We start from the raw sequence: 24,756 nt of genomic DNA on the forward strand, positions 1-24,756 counted from the left end.
GATTTAAGTCCTAGGGGAGTGTCCCCCAAGAGGGTCATGAACCCCCTGGGGGGATGACTGAGAACCTTCACAGACAAACCAGTCCAACATGGTTTGTTGACTATGTATTTTATTCACCGAGCATTGATTTCTCTCAAGCTGGCAAGGAGTACCATTTAATGTTAAAACATGTAAAAATATGTAAATAATATGAAAATGACAAAAATATCACTATTTTGTGGCCATATGCCAAAAACCTCCAGTGCTAAAATATACTGAAATTGATCTAATGAGTCAGAGGAAAGGGCACTGACAAAGCTTACCAAGGTGACCCCTGTACAGACAGGATTTCCTACTGGATCAGCAGGAAGATAACAGAAGAAAAGGAACTGATATGATGGTTTTGAAAACCACTGCGGGTTGCTTACCCCTTCAATTATTCAAATAAGCTCTATATTAACTCAATCCCAGGGTACTGGGAGACTTTATTTGATATGCACAGAATATCTTCTTTCCTTACGGCAGCCACAAAAAGGTCTTTTTTACAACATCCCTCTTGGTAGTGCTGGTCAAAGGCTGTAGCCTCCCTTAAGCTTCATGGCTCCTTTGACCCACATTGCTTTTCAAAAGATTTACCTTGAGCGATGCACAACAGCCACCAGAGGGAAGGGTAAAAGGAGTAAAACGGACACAATTCTGGCACACATGAAAGAGGACAGTTTAAACACCTGAGCGCACAGATGGTTTGTTCACTTTTTATCCCCCTTTGATGAGATATTTAAATGAAATGGCTCTCAAGTTTTGACAGACATGACAGATACTGTGAAGTCTCTTGAAATGGGAAGCAAACCTTTTTATTCTGTACTTACATGCTGCTTTACAAAATACCTTAAGACCAGTGTTAGCTTGTGAGTCAAGGTTAAGCAGTATGTTACCTTTATGCCAGGCACACACTAATACCACATTCATTTTTGAAAGGGGGAATATGTAGTGGCATAGTCAAGCTCATTTATACTCCCATATTCTTACCTGTGAGAGCTCGCTGGCATCTATTTGACCGTTATTGTCTGCATCAAAGCATTTGAACATGACATCAACCAGTTGCTTCTTGGCAACCATGCTGTCCTTGTGTTTCCCATGGCTGGCAGTCCCCATGTATCGTTTGTCATGCAAATCCAGAATCTTGTTTTTCAGCCGCCGGTAGTCGCTCAGTCTACAGTTATCATCTGGGGAAAAAAATAGAAAAGGCAAATTGGTTGGATGATGGAGAGTTTACTGATTTATTTGTAGTAAAAAATGCAATAAGAGCTAAGGGGAAACTATATGTTTATTTTGTCCGATAACATGTTTCATAAATATCTAAATTATTCCCAGGTGCAGAACAAAGCACAATTAAAAACATTGAACTTATTACTTGTAACAATGGATGTAGTGTTTTCACATTTTTAGCCAATTAGTACCCGAGCAAAGTAGAATCCCCTTGAAGATTCACATTATTAAACATTAGCTCTTGTTTATATTCAGCAAAACCCAAATCTGTGCAGGTCTCTGACTGTCTTCCTCATAATAACAAATGCTAAGGATTATTTTCCCGAGGGGAGCACAAAGTGTGACAGACGTGCTGCCTTCACTGCCTCAAACTAAGAAAGCGGGAGCCTCTTCAACACAAAGAAACTGATGAACAAATCCATCACACAGGTGTCAAACACTAACCCTGACAGCAACAGAAAACACGATGGTTTTGTATTTACAATCCACCATCAAAGGCTCCAGATCAAAGACGTAAACTACATGAAAGATTCAGCAGAGTAGAGTGGAGCCAAAGAGAAAAATAAGGACTAAAACTAGAGGTTGACACATGTCAAATCAGCTTCTCCTTGTTAAATCTGGAAGTCTCTCTCTACTAATAACAGTTATATTAGCTGATGTCAACAAGCACATGGGAAAAAACGTTGCTGTTCACTGGGAAGTCTTTTAAGTCTCTGGAGAGGACGCTGACATCTATACCACATCTTACTGCGTGATCAACATGGGACAAGTATGGAATAATAGCTTCGATGCAGAGTCTCATGTGAGACAAATGATCTTTGTTGGGGATGATCAAGCAGGAATGATTTAGTGAGTCTGGTAATGAGAATTTCACACAGTAGAACTGGGTTCTCACCGAGAGCTGATGACTAGCTAAGTAGAATCAGAGTGACCCCAGAAACCAATGACATGTCATTATGAGATACCTGGGATCTCATTTTTATCTAGTAAATTTCTTCAAGCATTCCTTCAGAGAAACAACTTGAGCAATCAGTGAGCATTTAAATGAGATGCTTGATGTAATCCCGACGCTCGCCATCATTTGGATATGAGAGCCTTGAAGAAGTTCTCCTAAAACTCTGCCAGGGAAATAAATGGGCTTTCACCGAAGCTATCAAGTCGGTTTTATTTTCATCTCAGTTCTCTGTGACCTTGTAAAGTCCCCAAGGTGTAAAAACTCTATTCTTTGCATTCATATAATGTTTATTATTATGAAGAAGTTAAAAAAAAGGGTCATTTTTTCATCTTAAGTATAAAAATATGGTAGCGTAAAGATTTGGTGTAAACAATGTACAACTGACACTTAACTTATTAGAAACGATTTACTGATATTTGCTGTTTTCTGTGATATTCTCTTGGCGGAAAAGTGAAGAAATACCTTTAGCTATGAATCAAAAGAGAAAAGCCTTGACAAATAAGAAGAAACACGACAAATATAGATTCTTCCATACAAGCTTGTTAAATAAGATTTTCTCTTTAATACAGATGTCAATATCATGGACAACGGGTACCACTTGGATACCAGCGCTCTACCTTTTCAAATTTAAAAACTGCCACATTCACTGTGCTGCAATGAAAAGGAAAAGTTAACACCATTAGTGTCTGATCATTGCTATTCCATGCAGGGCAGAAGGGTTCAAGTGAATGTTTGATGAGTGTAAAATTGATGCGAATCGTATGTGATGACCTTTGCAGTTAGCAACTCCAACCACGAATGTTTACTGTGGGAGATATTGGATCAACATATTGAAGATCATGCTCTCTGCTGTAGTTATGAATATAAAAAAACTGAAAAACAAGGTTTATATCTTGTAGGAATGTTGCTCTAACAGTTTGGTCCCAAGAAGCATATAAAACACATCTAGATGTTTGTGGACATATTTCACTTTAAAGATTTTTTTCTCTGTGATCTATATATCGTGTTTTAAGAGGGACTCGTTTGTTTTGTTTATCCAAAGACATATTGTCAACAGTGTAATTCTACTCCCACAATGCTTTATTTTCTGATGACCTGGTGTAGCAAAATTATGAAATCATGACCTAGCCAGGTGGAGAAAATTAGGCAAGAGAAAGAAGCTCTGGAACAATGACTTTGTCTCTCAGTGCTGGTCTGGCTTCTAAAACTATCAAACTGAGGTGTTGACAGATGTTTGAGCTGCACACTCAGTAAGAAGCGCTCTGTAACTAGCAGGGTGTGAACAAAAACAGTGGTGGCTGCTAAGGACTTTCTAGCAGCCGCAGCAGGTAACAAAACAACAGGAAGATCTTTTAAATGACAAAATTTGCTTTGGCTGTCAAAATAGTGAGAATAGCTGGTGAATTTTAGGGAATCAAAACAGTAACTTGCCCTCCAAAGTGTACCAACTGCAGCATGCTGCACATCATGGAGCGGGTTCTGCTTTAACAAGCATCAGTGGCAGAGAAGCTGCCCTGGTCACAAATGGCTGGTAAAATGAATAAAAGATAAATGGCTGCTGGCATACCCTCGGCTAAGGTCAGCTACATAAAAGAAGCATGAACTAGCACACGCATACAGGTCCACACGTGGATGTAAATGAAACTACTTATACACAAACTGCTACCCACAGACATGCATTTAAACACTCCAACATATCCAAACAGCACTTGTCTACACAGGGGAGTTTAAGCATTAATTTGGCAATGGCGACTATAATCTGTCAAATTAACTATGCCAACATGCCTTAGTCAAAACGGTACTTCAGGGAACAAGTAAAAACTCAGCAGAAAGCTGTTGTGTTATTCAGTCCAATCCACTTTGTCAAACTAAGATCTACTTATGGCTGAAAGAATAACTCTCCGTTTCGTGAAATCCAAAGTTTCCTGTAAATAAGGAAATATCTCAGGCACAGAAATGGCTTTTGAGCCAAAAGGGATGCATCAATGGAGTCTGCTTTTTCTGTGTAATTGTCGGGATTATCCTAAAAAAAAGAAAAAAAAAGAAAAACCATTTCCCATTAAAACTTCGATCATTAAATTGATCATCACTAACTGATGTGCTCTCAGTTCCAACATTGTCTTGTTAATTGAATCATCTGCCTTTTTTCAGTCTTACTGTAGACAAAGACACAGGAAATCAGGATGGGTTATAAAACTGTGCAAACCTCGTCTGGACTCAAAATTACTTGTAATGGAAGAACAAGGGAAGAACAGTGAGGTGCTTGCTTTGGTTTTTTTTTTGTTTCGGGCTGTTTTTTGATGGAGGATCATGTTAGATATCAGTAAAAGGCTTAAAATGGAGTTCTACTGTTCCGTCAATATTATAATCTTATTTACAATAATGATAATAATGTTAAATAATCCTTTAACCTTATCCTTTTATTTTAAAATAATTTGGTGGTAGGAGAGCAGGCTGCTTCAGTAGGAAGTTTAAGACCCTGACTATAACAGCAAGCACGCCTCCATTGACTTCCATGCCTTGGGAGACCAACACGGTAGCCACAGGGTAACTGACAGAGAGCCAACAGTCAACTGTCACCGATTACTGTGAAAGTGGAGAGGCTGCAAGACTCAGAGAAATCCAGGGACAAGGACAGCTGCAGGCAACTAATAATCCTTCAGCAGGTTCAACTATGAAACCCTGAGAGCTTCCTCTAGATTGATCTTACTGACCAAAGACTCTCTTTTGGTCATCTTGTCTGGGGCTGTAAACAGTGAGTGAGACTGAGCATTTAGAGCAGGGCAAATGGGTGTGCTTGATTTATAACACAACACTGTCAGCAGGCAAAGCAATGGGTGAAAAGGCAGGGTACATTCTGGACAAATACGTAGTTGACCACAACACAGAGAGAAAGACAGCCATATACTCTCAGATTCACACCTTCGCCTATTTAGAATCACCAGTTAACCTAACATGCATATCTCTGGACTGTGGGAGGCAGCCAGAGCCCACGCAGGCACACGGAGAACATGCAAATTCCACTAAAAGGTCCATCTACCTGTCACACAAGTATAGCTACTCATGTGCATGGATAAGATGATACAAACAAAAGGACAACTTTCAAGCAAAAGCTTAATGTGGCGTACAAGCTTCCTGCCAGTTCAGAGTTATTCCAGCTGGTGCTGGTAAAGGTCAAGTGACCTGTGCCAACAAAAAGAGCAAAGAAACAGTAGATATAAAAGAGGTAAACAACAAAGTATTGTATACAATAGCTTCAAGATGAAGACCTCGAGGATGCAGAGAAAGCAATTCTTGCAATAGTATCACATTAACCGAAGTTACGTTTGTTTACTTTAGTGGGTAAGGCCTTTAAACGATTGAGCCTTACCCACTGAATAGCAATGGCATCTTAAATGCTAAGTGTTAAAGATGAGCTGGAATGTAGTTTAATCTGTTCTTCTTATTTGTTCTATGTAAGTGGTATCGATGGACATTTTGCATTTGTGCAGCAAAAGGGATGGATGGTGATGAATAGTGATCAAACAACAAAATCTTTATGGCTAACTGCTTTATGCAGCCGACAGCTTTTTCTACATTTAGTGACATTCACAAACAGACTGAACTGGCAGTTACAGCCTTAGAAAGAACATCTAAAATTTAAACTAATGTTTCACACTGGGTTCTCCACATGTTGGTTTTGATTTTTTTTAGTACTTAATAATTTCATCTTCCCTTATCCCCAGTGCAAGCTTAACTGTACCTTTCATTAACAGTCTCCTTATTAAGAACACACCCTGAAAACAACATATGATTAGTAAATAATATATTCAGGGACATGGAAAAGTGTTGCAATACATGCAAAACTAAATATTATCCATGGATGGAATACATGACATTTTTCATAGACAGCGTTGCAGAGAAAGCTACAGATGCACCTAAAACGGGTCATGAGAAGTCAGGCTGTGAACACTCTCATCTACTGTTAGCTCTGACATTCAACAATTTAGTGAGAGTGACAAAAAAATTTATCTTTTCACAGTGACTATTCATCTGTGGGCAATTGGTTAATAAGTGGCTTTTAGTCAAAATGTAGGCCATCCAGGTATTCATGGAAGCCAGTGTTAATTTTTGATAATTTGGCAATACCACGTGAAGGAAGCCACCCTTTTACTGTTTGCTGTTGACTCAATGACCTGGAGATTGCTGTATCCAAAGAACAACAACAAAATCCTACATTCAAACCATACAAAAGTGGTATTCTCATGGGTATAACAGCATGCAAGCACAGGGAAATGGTGGTACACTCTGTGGTGAGCAAATGTAATGAAGCATGAAGGCTAAAAGCAAAAAAAGCAGTTTCTGTTTTAAAGAACTTTTCCACATACAGATGACGTCAGTGTAGAAAACGTAAATATTGTACAGATGAAAAACGCCTGCTTTCTAAGCACCTGAGAGGCACACTGCTGTGCACAAGACATTTAGAGTCTCAAACGTGCATTGTGCCAAACAGCATGGAGAAGCAGCTGCTGCATTAGCAACCAATATAAGTCCAGCTGGCACTAATGAAAAGTTACTTTTCGAGCTGAAAATACACACTAATCCTTTGCCGAACATGCAGTAGACTCAGAGAAAGAAAAAAGAAATTCTACATGCTCTCCACAGAGACCATAAAAGTGACTGAACCCCCCTCGCTACCTCAACCTGCCCCTTTAAAAGCCCTACTGTTTTATTTATAAAAAGAAAAAGGCGGCTCAGCGGAATAGCTAGAGTCAACTCCGCTGAAACTGTCCCATCTTTGCCCGACTAAGCCTGCCCCCCACCAACCATCTCTTGCAGCTTTTCCATCTCCGTCTCCAGAGCCCTGGGTACTGCCACCGCTCACAATACATCAAGACAGCACAGCATGACAACTGGGCTAACCAAATCAGAGGTCACTGATTGCAATCTTTAAGAGCAACTGGAGGTGTCAGTGCCGCAACACCTGACTGAATCTGAAATGGATATCTGGGCAGTAGAGCTGCAACCCCTCAAAGCTGCTCTGGCCAGGGCGATATGAATGCAAAACACTCACAGCAGACCTCAGGCACAGAGAAGAGACTCCTGCTAATATCTCAGAGTTCAAAATAAAAATTTTTAGTCACACTGAGGCTTTTTGCATCCATACTGAATTGTAAAGAAATACAAAACTGAAGTTCATTCCTGCCCTTAGAAACAGCAAGTTAAAACACAATCACACCCTAAGGTCCTTTTGTTAGATATTCTTGATCTTTTAATCACACTCCATGATCTTTATCAGCAGATTGAGTTTACCCAGCTGTCATGGAGCTGCTTTTCTTTTGTTACATGTGCCTATATGATCACATTGTGTACTGAAATTTTGTTTTCATGCTGTACTAAAAACCAATTCCATCTGTGGTTGCATGGCAATGAAAGTAAAGAACAAATCTGGAAACAAGCCAGTCCAATTTCTACAGGGAATGGGTCTCTAAATTGTTAGACTTATGTCAAAGTGGCTGCTAGAGTTGATGAACAGATTTCTTGTGTTTGGCCTGATGGCTGAGTGTTTTGCAGTATCTAATAATATCTGTACAAAGAACAGGATTGATCTATTGAATTATCCTTTGGAGATAATGATTGGTTTGTTGTTTAATTATTAAAACCAGAAACTAGTGAGAAAAAACCCACAAGCTTTCTTGTTTGAAGTCGATCATAGGAGCATTTTCTTATCAGTCACCTCTGTTAATATTTTGTTAAGTTCAGGCAATTAAAATAACTTGGTGTCAGTTACAGAACTGTATTAGTTAAGCCACAAGGAAAACGTGAAAAAGTTGGTAAAAGACAGGATATGTATTTGTTTTGGAGAACATGTTAAAACTTTCAAACCATTCACAGTCATCCGAAAACTAGTGATTACTGATATATTCACCAGCTACACACACACACACACACACACACACACACACACACACACACACACACACACACTAACCCAGAACCTACTTCCATATAAAATATGGAAGTAGGTTCTGGGTATGACAAGTAAAGTCAGTCCACAAGTACCGTAAACCTGTTTTCTTGCTAATGGCCAGGGGCAGAGTGCTCAGTTTGTAAAACAAACTGCTAGTTGTACAGAAGACTATAGAAAAATAGCCCTTGGCTGCTTTGCTCTGTGACCTCAGTAAAGGCTTCTCTTATGACTTCATAGGGTAAGTAGAATTTTGTAAATTATGGCTACAATTACAGTCGTAAAGGACGATTATCACAGTCATTTGCTAATGAGCATGAAGTGTTCTACGGTTTCTGGGCCACACACAAACCCTTCGAAAGCTGAGATTCAAAGCACCAAGATTTTTGATAGCAAAAACACTCATAACTTCATGACTTCATGACCCATGGGTACCATCCCACTTTTGTACTGTCTCTACATGCTTAAAGGCATAAATGAAACAACCAAGTAATTGTGTTTATAGCCAATATATTCGTATATCAAAACAGTCACCAAAGGTGAACTCTGTCTTATATACCAAAAACCCACACCAGCCTCCTCCATGAGATGTTTTGCAAATAATAATAAAATAATAATACTGAAAATTCTAAATAATAAAAAAATAATAAAAATAATAAATAAGTAATTCCAACTCTGTCTTTACCAAATAACAATTGTGTATTTTTCATATAGAGGACAGCTTCTATACAAAAGTTTCTTTGGAAACCTCACTTTGTTTCTTTACCACTTAGTAACTTTCTGAGCCTTTAGTAACAGCACAAGACAGATTCCCTCCTTTCATTCAGTCTCTGTCACTACTGTTTCCTCCCCAGATGCAGGTGTAATCCTCTCCTTCCAATCTTTCATCAAGACTGCCGCTCTTCCTCACGTCTTAATCTTTGATGTATTACCACCCCACCCCTCCTCTCTTACCTTGAATGGAATCATTATCATCTAGGAGACTTTACTCAAACATTACTCCATCCACCCAACTTACCCTTACTGCTTTCCTTTTTTTCACTCGACTGACAGAATCCCCAGGAGGTGTTCAGAGCTTCAATTCCCCTATTAAAAAAACCCCAGCTTCTGTGCCATCTGCTACTATATACTCCAGTACACCCACACCTGAACACTCTGACTTTACTGGCCTTTTGTTCTAGCACTGCTGGATCCTGGCCATGGTGGCTTTGTGGCATGTTCTGATGGATTATCTTAATTATTAATTTCAGTGAATGTGAAACATATGACTCATCTTGACTCCTGCATTGTATAAAGCATTACAGGCTGGAGCTCCAATTTAATTAATCCAATACATGTATAAGTGAGAGAGATTGTAAATGGAAACTGGTCAAAAAAGAATAAAGAATAAGTATACATTTAAATATTTTGAAATTGTTGGTTATTGTAGGTCTTTTTAGTTGGGGGGTGGGGCAAGCAAACAAAAAAAAAAAACAGGCCTTTCTTATCCCAAAAAAATGTAGGTTGGCTTAGACTAATCTTCCAGACTGAGATGAAGCTAGACTGAAATACAAGACAAAGAAAAGGAAGAGAAGAGAAGGAGATTGTGGGAACAGGAAGGCTTTGTTTTCCTCTCAAATATGATCCCAGAAGGCTTGATTACACAGAGCTTACTCCTTCAGTGGCAGGTCTTGTTGATGACATGATAGAAGACAGTGACCCAGGGGCTGAATACACCTTGGCCAAGACATCAAATCAACACTGCTGCAGGTCTATATTTGGTCTACTGCAGACAGACTGAGGAATATCATTTTTTCACAGTTGGGCCACAGTTTGATAAGCGAGCTTGAACAAGAATAGAAATATATCTCAGATGTATAGCTGATGCATAAATGATGTCAATAGCTGAGTTAATAATGTTAGACTGAAACCCAGCGGTAGAAGCAAAGAAATAAGGAGTAACCTGAGTAAAATTTACAGTTTAAACTAGTCAGAATGGCTTTTGGTGTTGCGAGGTTAACTATCTAGCCCCAAGTCAAGATGGATTTGGAATGGATGGGTAGATGTGTGCTGGTGTGACCAGCAAACAGTAAAAGCTTCCTTCACACGGTATTGCCATTTTGCTTTGCTGTACTTTACCCTTTAAGCATGCTGACCTTACTTCAGTGGCTTTCTGCTTCAGAAAAAAAGTGATCCCTATGAGTGTCACCTACTCCAATCAGTTATCATATTATCAGATGAAGATGATAAATCCTTACATAACACAAACTATGACATTAAAATGCAACACTGGTGCAAATAAGGTGACTGCACCACATTAAATGATCCAGTCTAAAGTTATAGAGCTCTAAACACTAAACGTTAATGTCACACAGCATAATAAAGAAGATGTGGACATTCCATTAATTTGTAGTAAGATAAAGGGAAATTATTTTGTTGACTGGGCAGGTATTTTTGGTCTGTGTTGTGGTACTGTAGCTGCGATTCCAGCAGTTTAAAGGAAACCTAGCAGCACATTAGGACCAAGTCAAAAAACACTGATAATTTATCTGCTTCACCAAATGAATACATGCACATTCCTGTTACAATGTGATGCACAGTTTGTGCTTCATTCAGTTGTTTAAGATACGTCTTAACAACTTGCACATATCAAATATATTATCCCAGCAAATCATCTATATTGCACGTATAACAATATAGCATTTAAAAACATGAAAACTTGGTGCTTCCATGGTGAACACAAGAGAGTTTTGATGAACTTTAGAGTACACCCTCTGTGTTGTCGTGCAGTATCCTAGTAGGTGGGGTTAATTAGTACAACTGGGAGGACCTGGCCAGTGTCCCTGGAGGACTTAACAGGTGTCTGTCTCAGCTCTTTCTCCATCGACCCAGGATTTGATTTGGTTGACTACAGCCGGGTTATTTTAGGTTTTACACTACACAACATCACAGACTTAACATTCACTCATCTAAATACTGACACACTGACAATGACTGACACACCTCACAAGGTTAATTATGTTTTTTTGCTTTATTTGGCTAATAAATTGTGGTTCAAGTTGTGCCTCTCCCATTATTTGCATGGCTCATAACCCATCGACCCTCCAACACTGTTTTCAATGTTTTTCCTAATTGTACTGTCATGAATTTTTGCACTTAACATGCTAACTGAGGACTGCAGAGTTTGAGATGTAGATCTCAGAGTTTCTACTTTTTCTCTGAGCATTGCACGGTCTGACCTCGGGGTGAATCTGCTGGGATTCGCACCCCTGGGATGACTGCAGCATTGTGTTAACATAGACCTAAATGATCCAGCCAAGAAAACTACCAAAACACCTGCTTACATAGAGATGGTGACACTTGCTGATGATCAATTAATAAATGCATTTCATTAACAGCACCTGGTTGGTATTTACCCTGTTAATTCCTATGGAAGCAGTAAGGTTGTACTTGTTTTTCTTATTTATTTGTTTGATTAGCTGGTTGGTTGGTTTTCTTCTTTTTGTGTTCTGTTGTGTTTTTACAGGACTGTATAGGATCTCTTTAAAAGCTTTCTTTTTCACATGACTGTCATTTTAAATGCATATGTTAGGACAGTGATGAATCCAATCCATCATCAAACACCTTTTGTCCTCCACAGGCGATGTCACAGGGTGCAGCCAACTCTGTCCCAGCGTATTGGTGCTAGCACTGCTACTCTACTGCCAAGTTCAGTCTTATTCTGAACTTGGACTAGCAGGATAAAACACTACAGGCTAGGCAGGAGTACATTGCAGTACTTTGACTAAGAATCTAAGTCATTATATTATAATCACTTCATTTAATTTAATTAAAAATATCTTAAGGTCAGTTATGACCCCTTGTATCTATTATGCCCAAGCAGGAATCTGTCTTTGGTTAGCATCACTAAAATGTAATTAACTATAGTCTAAAACTCTTGAAAAAGTCCAGAAGCTGACCTCAATTTCAGATACTTTTTCGTTGTTTTCGTTGTAGTTAAAGCACATACCTAGAAACTCAATTTCTGACATCTAGAGACTAATGGCATTTACATTCCTCCCAGCAAGAGACTTTGCACAAAGAAAATGTTTGGTTCTTTAACTCAGCATATCAGTGTTTACCTCAACCAATGAGTTTATTTTACTCTCCAGTGCAGCTCAGCCTCTGAGAAATGTTTGTGTTGCATGAATAAACTCTAGTCTGCCAGAAGTCTGCTTTGTGGTCTGAAGACATACAGTACTCTATTCAGCTTTATGTACTGGCTTGTATTATACTGCCGACATTAACAGACACAAACAAACAAACACACACACAGACACACAATCTCTTACTCCTACACAGATTGTAAAGCAGCTTCTTATACTGACCAGCGGCAACACTCTGATCACAATGCCTATAGATTCCTGCTTTTCATCGCACTGTGGGGTCAGCATTAGGTTAAAGGACTCTATTATCATCTATCTAGCCACTCAGCTCATAGCTGGGAACCATAAAGAGTTGAATTCTTATAGATCTGCTGCGCTGAGATACGGCGCTTTCTGTAGCCTTTATTGATCGGCTCATAAAACATTCAGAATGGATGGAAACAAGACGATTTTGTCACAACTATTCCAGCACCAACACAGATCGATCATTATAAGTTGTCTGATTATTTTCAATTGCATTCCAGCAAAATACTAAGTAGCATTTAATAATAATCAATATTTCATTCTGTGTTGCTGTGATCACCTTTAACATTGGTAGGGTGGAGTAAATGGAACCAAATCAGTTAGATTTACAAGTATTCTTCTTGCTAAAGGTTTGTCAGAATGCTTGGTGTAAACTGCCATATTGGTGTGAGCTCAGTCATTGCTTACTGTAGTAGACTCACAGTCATACTGACAGAGCCATGAGGAATCAACTTAAACTGTAATCAAATGTCATGATGTACATTGCTCTACATGAGCAGAACATTAAACATTAATTACTTACTAATGTTCTTACACTTAAAAGAACATTATACTTCTTATTATGTCACCTAAGGACAGGAAACTAATGCTACAAAATTGGACACGAAAATTGGACAAAAGAAGATTGGAAAAATGTTGCTTGGTTTGACGAGTCTTGATTTCTGAATTTTCTGTAAACACCACGACACTAACATGGAACCATCAATAGAAGGTGCAATTAATGAAGTGGCCAGAATGCATTCAACCAGATCAGAACAAGCTATTGCACACAAGAGCAGATGTGATACTTTAGTTTGTTAAGCATTTTATGTCATGATGGCTTTTTTGGTAATTAGTTTGTTGAACCATTCATTTTTGGGATAACATTTCTCACAAGAGGAAGGGTAATTTATTCAGGAGTTGTATTTCTGATATGATAAAAGTTTTCACTGTAAAAGCAGCTGCAGTTTGCTCAGGACAACAGAAAGTTTGAGCATTTATACTTTGTTGCAAGAACACCCCAGATCATTTTTGGCTCATTTTCAGCTGCTGTTTCCAAGGTCCAAAAACTCTTTGGGAAGGCAGTGGATAAAAACATCTTCCAAATCACATTTAACAGAGAGTAAAATATCGATCTTAATTATTTTCCCAATAACACTTTCCAACCTGCAAAGCATTTTTTATACCCAAAAAGCAAAATCCAATTTTGCATTTCTAATGTATTAGATTTTATTTGTGGCGTATGGCACATGTATATGAAGTGCACCCATGCTTTCCTACAATAATCATAAAATATTACTTACATAGGACGCTCAAAGGAATTTCGGAAGCACTGGAACAATTCTAAAGCTTTAAAAGTGAAACTTGATGATGATTAACCCTTGGTATTACAAAGGCGCTTCATTTCTTACCCGGGTATATTGCCATTGCAACTTAAGCTGCAGACCTAAACTGCACTGGAGCAAGTTATGTTCCAGATTAATGTACTGGTATGGAATTACCACCTACAGACAATCAATTCTACAGTAAATAGCATTACTATACTCGATTGGAATGGAAAATGTCCAAAACCGAGTCGAGTCAAGCCGCCTTGAGTGGAGCCGAGTATGTACTAGTGGGAAAGGATTATCATTTGTACTTACTGACCTTATATTAAATTTGTAAGGAGACGCCTACGAGGAAAGTATGTTTTTATATTCATTTTCCACTCTCAGACCATTAAATGCTAACTGACTTATGCAGATCTAAATATTCCTTTAATGTAATAATAATAATCCAGAAGATACTCCTGAAGCTTGGTAGAGCTTTAATTTTGATAAATCTGTTAAGTTACACAGTCACAATTTGTCCAAATGTCTTGTCCTGCCTTATTGACCAAAGTGCTTAAAGCACAGGCTCATTCATACATCACTTTTAATACTAAACTACTGTACAGTGGTTTTCCAGTTAAATACACTCATTCTAGTCATTTGTCTGCAGCAGCTGTGTCTATTTCAGTCTGGATTATATGTTTAACCCTTTTATGTTTTTCTGTGTAAAATCAGCTCCCCTGCTGCCTGTGACTTATATCATCTTTGTGACTGAGCGAATGCTGCCAACACCACCCCTTTATGTAAATGTGCTTAAAGCTAGATTGAGAAACCCTGGGTTAACTTTTCTATATACTGATATTAGGGTGCATAAAGCCACTTAACAAAAAGATACCTAGGATATGTTGAACTTGCTTCGTAGTACAATAGCCAGCTCTCCACCTACAGCAGTTTCTGGATATAGCGGCGATCTATCTCACATCGGATTCCCCAAAGAGATCAAGGATTATCTGTCTGACTGAAGATGAAAAACTCTAGCTAAACTGGCTAGCTCGAAGGCAAACACAGTACAGGAAGGACTGGTGGTAACTTGTTAGCAACAACTTTCAAAATACTACCCAGGATATTGTTCTCTTGTAATGTAAATTCATCAGACTTTGAGGCAAGACTAAAACCGGTCTCCAAATATTACTTAGACAGCCCTTAATTCACCTGAGCATTCAGTCTAAATAAAGTCTACGTGTGGAAAACACCGGAATTTCAAATTTTAAAAAGGATTTGTTTATTACACTATCGTGTTGCATTTACAGTATACACTATCATATAATAACTGGTTGGATTTCACTATGCTAGTGAAAAAACAAGTCCTTAAATTTGCATCACTTAGCAATTCTCTATTTCCTCTCTTCCTTTTGAAAAAGTAGCTTCTTCACTTTATACTGTCCAGCAGCTGAAAATCCAACACATTTGTCATGTCACTGGGTCACATGTTTTGCACTAAATATAGAATGAGGTCAATGCTTTGATATTAGAAAACACCCACAATGCTGTAACCCAGTCAACCTCCCCCCACACTCCTCTTCTTCCGTACATCTCTGTATTTATGACTTACTCACAAACGCTGCTTCAAGCAATGTTGGCAGCTACTGTTCACTTTCATTTCACCAAATTTTACAAAGGTCTGATATCCAGGAAGGACAAAGTAGGTGGAAACAAAAGAGGAATAAAATGCAGTGAGCAATAAAATGAAAACTTTTCAGGATAATGGCTCATGCAGGAAAATGGCTTTTAACCAATACTTTAATGGAAAGCCATCTTGCGCAGACTGCAAAAATGGTTTTGGAACCCATTCACTTCAAGTAAACAAACCTGCAACGGGATTCAATCGGCCAATTGAATCCCGACTGAATCGTCAACAGTCTGCAGAGCTTTTAAGGGGTTATTTAAGCTTGTGTTGTCATTGGAATATTTTAGAGGACAACAGGGGAAAAGAAAAAATTAAATTTAAATTAAAAACAAACAGAAACCAACAAAAAAGCTTAAAAGTTTATATTATAAAAGGATATTAACAGACAAAACAGTTCATAACACCTATAGTCCAAACTGTATCTCTTGAAACTGCACAATCTAGCAAACTGTTACTGAAAAAGTCATGTAGATAACCTCACTAAATTACAAATATATAGCCCTTATGTTTTCCCTACTTAACTCAATTCTACTATTTATAGGTAGCTACACTTATCTCTGAAAGTCCTCCTGTAAACATTAATGAAATTATTCTGCACTGACAACCTCTTATTCTGTACTACAGGGGAGAGTAACATCAAACATGTTTAATTGGCTAATTTGTCATATGATTGTTTGGGATCTGTGGCCTAGTCCTCAGCACACGCCTTTGATGGAATAATTGGCCATTTTGGGCACATAATGACATGCAAATGACTATAAGTTGCTTTGAAGCTGGCCAAGCTAAAAATAAAGCCATCGATCAAAGACACCAGTTTCTTGTCTTGAGGTTCACAAACCTGCAGTGGTGTGTGCGTTGTGTACAGGGGAGCCAACTGTACCAAAAATGGCACTAAACAGTGCTAATTAGTGCAGCATCTAAATAGATGTGCCGCTTCTGTAGGTTTCTATAGGGCTGAAAAGTACCATGAAAAGAGAGATGTAGTTTCATATTCTTCTCCGTTAGCAGGGGGTACTATAATTGAAACATTTTTTTCCAAAGGCTCATGGTTTGATATCAAAGACAAACTTGTCCTTCAAATCAATGCTGCACAACGTTTCCATCTAATATTTATAAATTGCTTGTGGTTCTTTTGACTGTGGTGATGTTTCATCAGAAAGTACATTATATACATTCTATTTTCACTCTAATAGTTAATGATTAATGAAAAAAAACAAACATTTTTCCACCAACACCATGTTCTTTGTCTTCTATGCTCACTTTCTTCCCAAGATCCTTGTTACTGTTCAATTTAAAACTCCAGCCTACACAGATATTGCTCTCAGGCTAGGACCTTTTGGAGTGACCTAGGACCTTTTACTTATAGAGTATGATTTTATTTGCTGTTAAAATTATAATAGACTACATGTTCTACTTGTCTTAAATATGTTTTAGCTTTTTTCCCTCAGACTTGTCTGCAATGAAGCACTATAAACAAACACACTGCAGCAAATCAGAATTGTCTATAGCATTGCTTTTTTATGCAGTCCATAGCAGATGGTGCTAATTGTTTGTATAAATAGGGTAAATCGAGCCTCAGGTGTCTAGACTGTGTGCCGCAGGAGAACACACACACAGAGGAGAAAAAAAAAAAATAAATAGGAAGAATACCACTCAGAAATGAACACTGTATAAATTAGAAGTCTCTTTGTGGGGTAAATTCTCAAAGGCTTTTCCTTTCTGTGCCACTAAAATAGTACCCGTATAAATCATTATTTATAGATCAAGAATTAATCCAAATTAGAATTCATTTAATAACATGACATGCCAACAAAATGCAAACACCTACTGTAAGTTTGTTATGTTATTCACCAACACATGGCACACTATCAGAGTTTTTCCTGGCTCAGAGTGAGCCTTTGGAGGAGTCCGACCATGCAAGTAACTACACATGCAGTAAAGGCACCAAGTATGCGCTTTTGTAGCTGACATAAATCGAGTTTCTTATTATTTCTGAATACTCAATCAGAAGAAAGACAATTATGTTTAAATAAATGAAAAACATCTTAAGGAAACTGTTTAAAAATATAATTTTAGAACAGTGCTGGTTCTTTGGCTTTTATGCTGAGAAAAACTATGGCTATATATAGCCACGACTGCAGTGAATACATATAAGGAGGAATTTATTTTATCTATGTTATATAAACACATGAAATATGGTGATGCATAGAAAAAGTACAGTGTGCATCAGAGCTTCCAGCCATTGTTACATAATATATAATTTAATAGTCTAAGTAAAGTAAGTAGCTTATAACAAAGTAACCTCGGTGTGATTCAATTACTGTGTTTATTGTTTGAGCTAGATTGGCTGTTAAGTTCCCAGACTAAAAACTCTGAAAGTCCATGCAGGTGTTATTGCTCTGTCATCAAATCAACACGCTCTGCAAGTGGAAATTTTCTAATAGAGAGGAAAACAAAGTGCCCACATAAAAATAAAAGGAAAAGAAAAACAGATAAACACAAGACAAGGACACTGTAAACCACAGATAAAGACAAGGAGTGTGTTTGTCCTATAAAATCAAAATCACATCACAGAAACTACTGCCAGTAAAGCCTATCATGTTTACTGGATTCAAGGGCACACTGTCAGCTATGGATCAAATTAAAATATGAGATGACATCACTAATGTCCAGTGTACTACACAGCTCTCCATCACAGTGCTGTGTTATAATCATCATCATCATCATCATCATGGCTACGCTGCAGATCATTGCTTTACGGTTGATGGGGCCTTTACATAACCAAAGGGAGGAAGAGTAAAGTGACAGATTGCTGTGTAGAAACAACCCAGAGGAACACAGATCAACAAAATTATTAAAGATTTTCATTAAAGCTCCCCAAGTTTCATTCATGTTCATGTATTTTTGTGTTTGGAAACTTACAAATCATCTCTTTCATTCCACAAAATTCAGTTTTACTAACATGAACCAAACTGTAAAACTGCAGGAAGAAAATGTATTCCTATGTTAACAAGAGAAGTTTACTGTACATAGTACAAACTCTACAGCTCCTGCCTTACTGGGCTGGGTTCGAAAAAAATACTCCTGATATCCAATGTAAGGGGGCAGCAATGTAAGGCATGTGACTTTGCTTAAAGTACTGACTTAATAACAGTGTAAAAATGAATGTGTTAATGAATCATTCTTATTTAAAAATGTACTTATTATTATTTGAATAACATCAGTACACAGACAGAGCACTGTGTTCTGCAGATGCAGAGTTTCTCTTCTCTCTTTCACCACGTTCCATACATGGACAATCCAGAACAGACAAGAGACAGCTGACATTAATCAAGCTGACGATATCTCATAATTTTATCTTAAGTGCATAATAAGCTTTCAGCCTAGCATAACAAAAGAGACCAACAGTGAAAGCACAGTCACAAGTTGCTGTTTCCCATTAAATCACAATTAATTCACAGACTACTGAAAAAGAAAAAAAAATCACAAACCAACAGCATTTCTGGGTGAAGTGAGCATGAAATGACTCCAGACTGTGGAGCATTTGTTGTTAAGTTCCTCCATGCTGTTTCACTTTCCTTCTAGCAAAATATGTGAGTCTACCATTGCACTGAAGTAGGATAACATAGCAGTATTAAACTGAATTGATATGACTTACTGTGCACCATTATTGGCCCATTCTCACTGACACCTAGTCCAGGATAGTTAGTCTGTATTGGACTGGTATCTCCTTTAAGTATCAGATTAACAGATCCTTTAATTAGGGGCTAAAGTGGAACATTTTTTTGCATTTAGATGAAGGGCTCATGACTTTCAGTTGCCCTTGGGACACAGGCCTTCAACATGAGTAATTTGAGCAGCTCAGGAAGCTGCTGTTTGACTGTTGATACTGTTGATACAGCTTGTAGTGAAACCTACTTATAGCAGGAGCTGCCATATAGACCTCCCAGCTAAATTAGCTGCTAAGTCTTGGGGTTCAGTGTTTTATCACTTTGACAGGAGTCAGGGCTGTGTATAAACAAACTAAACTTGCAGCCTATAAGACTAGATCACTTCTCTTGACATGGAAGAACAGCTTTAGGTCCTGTAGCCTTCGGTAAATATTGACTGCCTTCGCCATCTCCAGTCACTTCTTGCCCTTGTCTTCCAATTTTTCAACCTTCACTGTACAAAACAACACCACAGATATTATGCCACTCAGTCCAAGACTGCAGATGTCAGTGATTGACAATGCCAATAAAACAAATACAAGTGGATGCATTTTGCCATACAGTACAAGGTAAGTGTTCAATATACAACCGGCGCCTTCACTCATAAAACAATACGTTTGCAGATTCCACTGTATTCTTGTTGAGGACATTTTGATTTACCTTGAGTTAACATTTCTCCCTCAGCCCACTGTTTTTTAATTCTCTGCACCCAATTAGTTAACATTTTGTCTACACTCCATCTCCAGTGCATCCTTCCCAACAAGTGCAGGAGAAAAGCTGTTCCTGCTAACCACAACAGAGTAATGAAACTATTGTACTCTAAATTTGCCCAATCAGTTTTCAGCAAATGGGCTAGTGCTAATCCCTACAGCTATATCATACAGCTACATTCTTTTTCTACTGGATCTGTTTTCATTCAGCTATAATAAGGAAGGTCAACACTGGCATGTATTCAGTGATATGACTATCATTAGCAGATCACCGTGTCAGAGAAAAAGGCTGGGAAAAAAATCAATAAAAAAGCTACATCTCTGTTTCGCTGTAATGCCCCAACTCTGATTTAGGATGACTATGTTCTGCTCTCCAAGTTGTCCAATAACAAAATTTTGTGCAGTGTCAATTTAGCCACGAGAGAGGGAAGTATGAATGGGCATTATCACGGCTCCAGACAGCAGACTTTCTCAGTGTCTCCTTTGAAAATGTGGCAAAGTCATAGACGCACCATTTATTCCTGCTCTAGAAAGTAATTTCAGGGCATTCTTTCAAGCATAATGCCTTCAACCTGGCCTTGTATTTCTCCATTCTCTGCATAATGTCAAACATTAATTCTCTTACTGACCATTTAAAAAGGAACAAAGCCGGCTGGCACTGGTCTCAAGCAAGGTGTGGATTTTTATGTCTCAGGATATGTTGCTCTCTTAGCTTCTTTATCTTTCAGATAATGACTAGGTTGCCCTTAATCTATATTTCCTTGACTGTGATAAGGTTTTTGTCATAAATATCCATTTTCCAGTGTAAGAACTGTGTGACGGCACATAGACTTGTCATTTATTGTGTAAATTTACACACACTGAGGCCTTGTGGATGTGTATGCGTATATCTGTGTGTGTCTGTCTTCCTCTTCTTAGTGACAAAAAAGACAAATGTGATCCTGCATTGACTGATTTAATACACATCAGATAAGCACATAATCTGGATAGATTGAACTTGAACATTAATCTCCTCTGCCCTGAGTATTGCAGAATGCAACATAAAGTCTCAAACCTGTGTCAACTATATGTCAAATATAGAATAATATCCCAGAAAACTTTTAAAGAGTATTTTTAAACATCTCAAAACTACATCCCTATGATAATTAAGTATTCCAGTGTTTTATTAAAGGGAATATTCTTCTTTTGTTTTTTTTGTGACTGACTCAAATGAGTCCGTCTTATTCCGAGAACAACCTTTAATCAACAAAGCATATCGAGATGTGCACAGACTAACTTCAGAGTTGACTGGCACCAAGACCCTGCAGCTGACAATGGTTTGGACGTCCTTGCGAACTTAATGATTCACAGGTCTAGATTTTAATGAGGAGCTTGTTCTTTGGCACTGCTGCCGATGACAGTGCCAGGTCCTGTACAGAGGTCGCAGCATTAATGGCGCCACAGAGTCATTAAAAGAAAGCAAGAACACACAGGAGGTTCTGAAACCCTGTACACAAGCTGATCTCAGTGGAGTGACTCTCCAGTGGGAAAGGCACAGACACATCATTAAGGTAGGATGTCTCTAGAGGCCGGAAGCTATGATGCTTCATGAGCATGTTTTTCTTGGTGGAGCCCGCGGGAGTTGTCCACAAAGAGTTTGTTGTACTAAGAATGCCAGGGAAGCAGCTAATAACAGAAGCACTTTACTTCTACAAGCCCTACTTTTATAGACATAACCTAATTACAGATGTTCACCATAGTTGTGCTGCCTTACATGATATTGCTGCAAAGGACAATATGTACCATTGCGCTACAGTTTGAACTGTATTAAGAGTTGATTTAAGATTCTTAACAATAAAGGTTTTGGGGGAAAAAAAATACATTTATTATTCACTGGAGTTTAAAAGCAAAAACTCTTTCTCACCTTTTGTTATAAGCCAAGCTATGCATGGATGCAAAAGTACAAGGGACACCCAAAATCTTTTGGTGTGCTGCTCCTAAATCACTCTTGTTTTTTCCTTACAACCAAGCAGTAGATAAATTAGACCCTGCGACAGCTAGTTTTCTCTGCTTATGCGTTCCAAGTAAGTAACGTCTTCATATCAGTGCCACGTATCAGTAGCATCATACATTTCTCATCCATGCAACAGCCTCAGTCCCATTTTTTCATATACTGAAGCACAAATGATGCTAACGTAAACTTACAAACAGAGCCTAAATGTAACTATTACAGTCCTACATTAAATAAAATAGTAATAATAATAAAATATGATAGAATGAGTCTACTTTGGCACTCAGCAGGGCAGGAGAACAGAGTGGACATGGGAAAAAGACAGTCTTTGAGTGTCGTATCAAATTTTACAAATGATTAATATCAAAATGCTTTTAAAGCTACAAGAAACAAATATTTTTCAGACTGAATTGCAAATCATTCTCATAAGCCAAGAATTTGCTTCAGAGACGAAAATTCTATCATCAACCCCCTTACCCCAAATCTTCTTACTATCATGTATGCCTTCTGCTCTGACACGTACAGTGTGATACTTAGATATTTTATAGTTAAGATTACTCAGATGTAATTGGTTTAATTAAACTGAGCTTGTCTACCTTTCAAGTTGTACTAACTGTTGACAAATATGTGCATATCACAAATCAGTCCCTCTGGGTGTTTCAAGAAGCTATTTTGTTTAACTGGGTCATGGATTTTTCCAATCATAATTTCTCATCTTTTAACAGATTTAGCACAACGATATTTTAAACATGCAGCACTATGTCCGTGTATGTATGTATGACAATGTAGGTTCTACAGATCAGTCAAATTTTAAACCAATCTCTGCACTGTATTGTCTGAAGTCTGAAGTCACGGTGTTTCAAAGTGGCTTCAAATTATACCGCAGCATGGAATCTGCTATTTCATGACTTTTTAATGATGTTTTATGCATTGCTGATACTTTTTACTCTGCCATTCTTGTATTGCTTGATCTCACTGTTACGTTTTGAATTGGTGGACTATGAGACCGGGTATCATTGTCCATGGCCATGACCTAAATTATTTCAACTCTCATGCAAGTCATATCTGACTAATGATCCTGCTTTTCAGCACTGGTTCCTTACCTTTTAAAACAGCCTCTCTGACATGGTAAATTCAGGCCTAATTCTTCCAATTCTGTTTTTATTCTGTATGCCACCTCTTGGGTCTTCATTCAGAAAATATAACACAGCCTATTACTTGCAGATATACCAAATATTGAAACTTGACACTGAAGCCTGTGTGAAATTATTATATAAAAACTTTAATGAAGCTGACATTTTAGTTATTAAAGACAGGCAGTTAGAGAGTTTCACTTCTGCCAGTATCAGAGGTCTCTAAAATCACATTGTAAATCATATATAGAGAGCCCATGTTATATAAATCTGTTATGATTACTAGATTACAGCAAGTTGCTTCAAAATTCAAGATTATCAGAAGAATAAAAAACAATAATCACCCATCTCAATATCATGGTAAGGTGATATAATAAAACAATATCTAGAATGTATTTCAATTAAAATATTTTGACACTAATTCTAGCATGAGGAGGAGGTGTGAAATTATAATGTATATCTTGTTCATTAACAAATACTGGAAAATTGTAACTCTGATACACGATCATGTATTTGTTTGGTTTATTTTTTTCTTTGTTTTTTGATCCAATAACCTTGAAAAAAACTGCTGGACTGAACCACATGATCCTGCACATGTTCACAGGAATGTAGAATTCATTTATATTCTGAGCCTATGGCAATAATTCTAACCCTATCAAATCACAGAGAAAAAATGTGTCTTCTTCCAAAATGCTCAAACCAATATGTTATGCAACTGCCAGAAGTCTCCAGCAGACCATTTCACTTCATACAGGTATGATGTCAAGTAATAACATCAGTTCATCCCCAAAGCTGAAACACAGACAGGATCAAAGAGTAAAAACTTTGATCCATCTTGCAGCATGCAACAGCAAAGTAAGTGATGCAATGCAACAATACAGTTAGTAGTAAATAAAAAATTAAGCAGGACTGGTGCAGGAATTTTACTGGAAGCTGAATGTCTGAAGTTTTTCCTCAATGTATGATCTCCCACATAATTGGATGCACTAAATGCACTGTAACCACTTGCTTGATGTGCCGCAACCGTAGCCCTAATTGTCTCCAGTTGTGGCAATTGCTTGCTGCAGAGATTGCTCGTCTTCATGCCCACATTGCCCTCCACAGATTGGACAGGCTTTTGTGCACCACTTAATTTTCAATCAGATTCGATCCTGGTTAAGTTGCCATGCAGTGTGAGAGGAAAATGGGGGTCATGTGTTCTCCCCAGTGCTAATGAGAAGCTTCAGTCAACACATGGCTGTCATTTTTTATCCTGTCTTTCATAATAGATAAAAGGCCCAGCAAAGGTTTGGCTGACAAGCCCTGTCCATTTCCAACACAGATCCATCCAGCTGGGACCAGAACCAAGAGTGACTCAACTTTTCTTGCATATGGATGTCAGTTCAAAAGCAATCATTTTCAGTGGCTCTATGTTAAAGCTGGCCTAGAGGGCTAATTGTCTGTCTGTCAAATTAAAATGAAGCAAAATCTCTTCAGTGATCAAGAGATAGCCTGGGCTTGTCTGCTGATGATATGTGGTCTCATTAAGACATCACAATGACATTTAAATAACTGTACAATTTAACAGCATCTATTAATAAATCAAGGCACCATGCCATCTTCTAGGGTGACGCTGATGAACATATTCAGAACAGCATTTAGATTTTTTTTTAATTCTCAA

The 24,756-nt window shown here is 38.0% G+C and overlaps 1 protein-coding gene across 2 annotated transcripts in view; it reads right to left on the reverse strand.

Moving 5' to 3' along the window:
• fstl5 (follistatin-like 5) overlaps positions 1-24,756 on the reverse strand; it is a 180,294-nt gene that overhangs the window by 87,854 nt on the left and 67,684 nt on the right. For both annotated transcript variants that reach the window (XM_039621131.1, XM_031757945.2), the window contains exon 5: positions 1,009-1,205. In XM_039621131.1, the coding sequence (XP_039477065.1) occupies positions 1,009-1,205 (197 nt within the window). The remainder of the gene's footprint in view (positions 1-1,008; positions 1,206-24,756) is intronic.

The sequence above is a fragment of the Oreochromis aureus genome, linkage group 2, assembly GCF_013358895.1.
Source record: "Oreochromis aureus strain Israel breed Guangdong linkage group 2, ZZ_aureus, whole genome shotgun sequence".
In the NCBI taxonomy this organism is placed as follows: domain Eukaryota; kingdom Metazoa; phylum Chordata; class Actinopteri; order Cichliformes; family Cichlidae; genus Oreochromis; species Oreochromis aureus.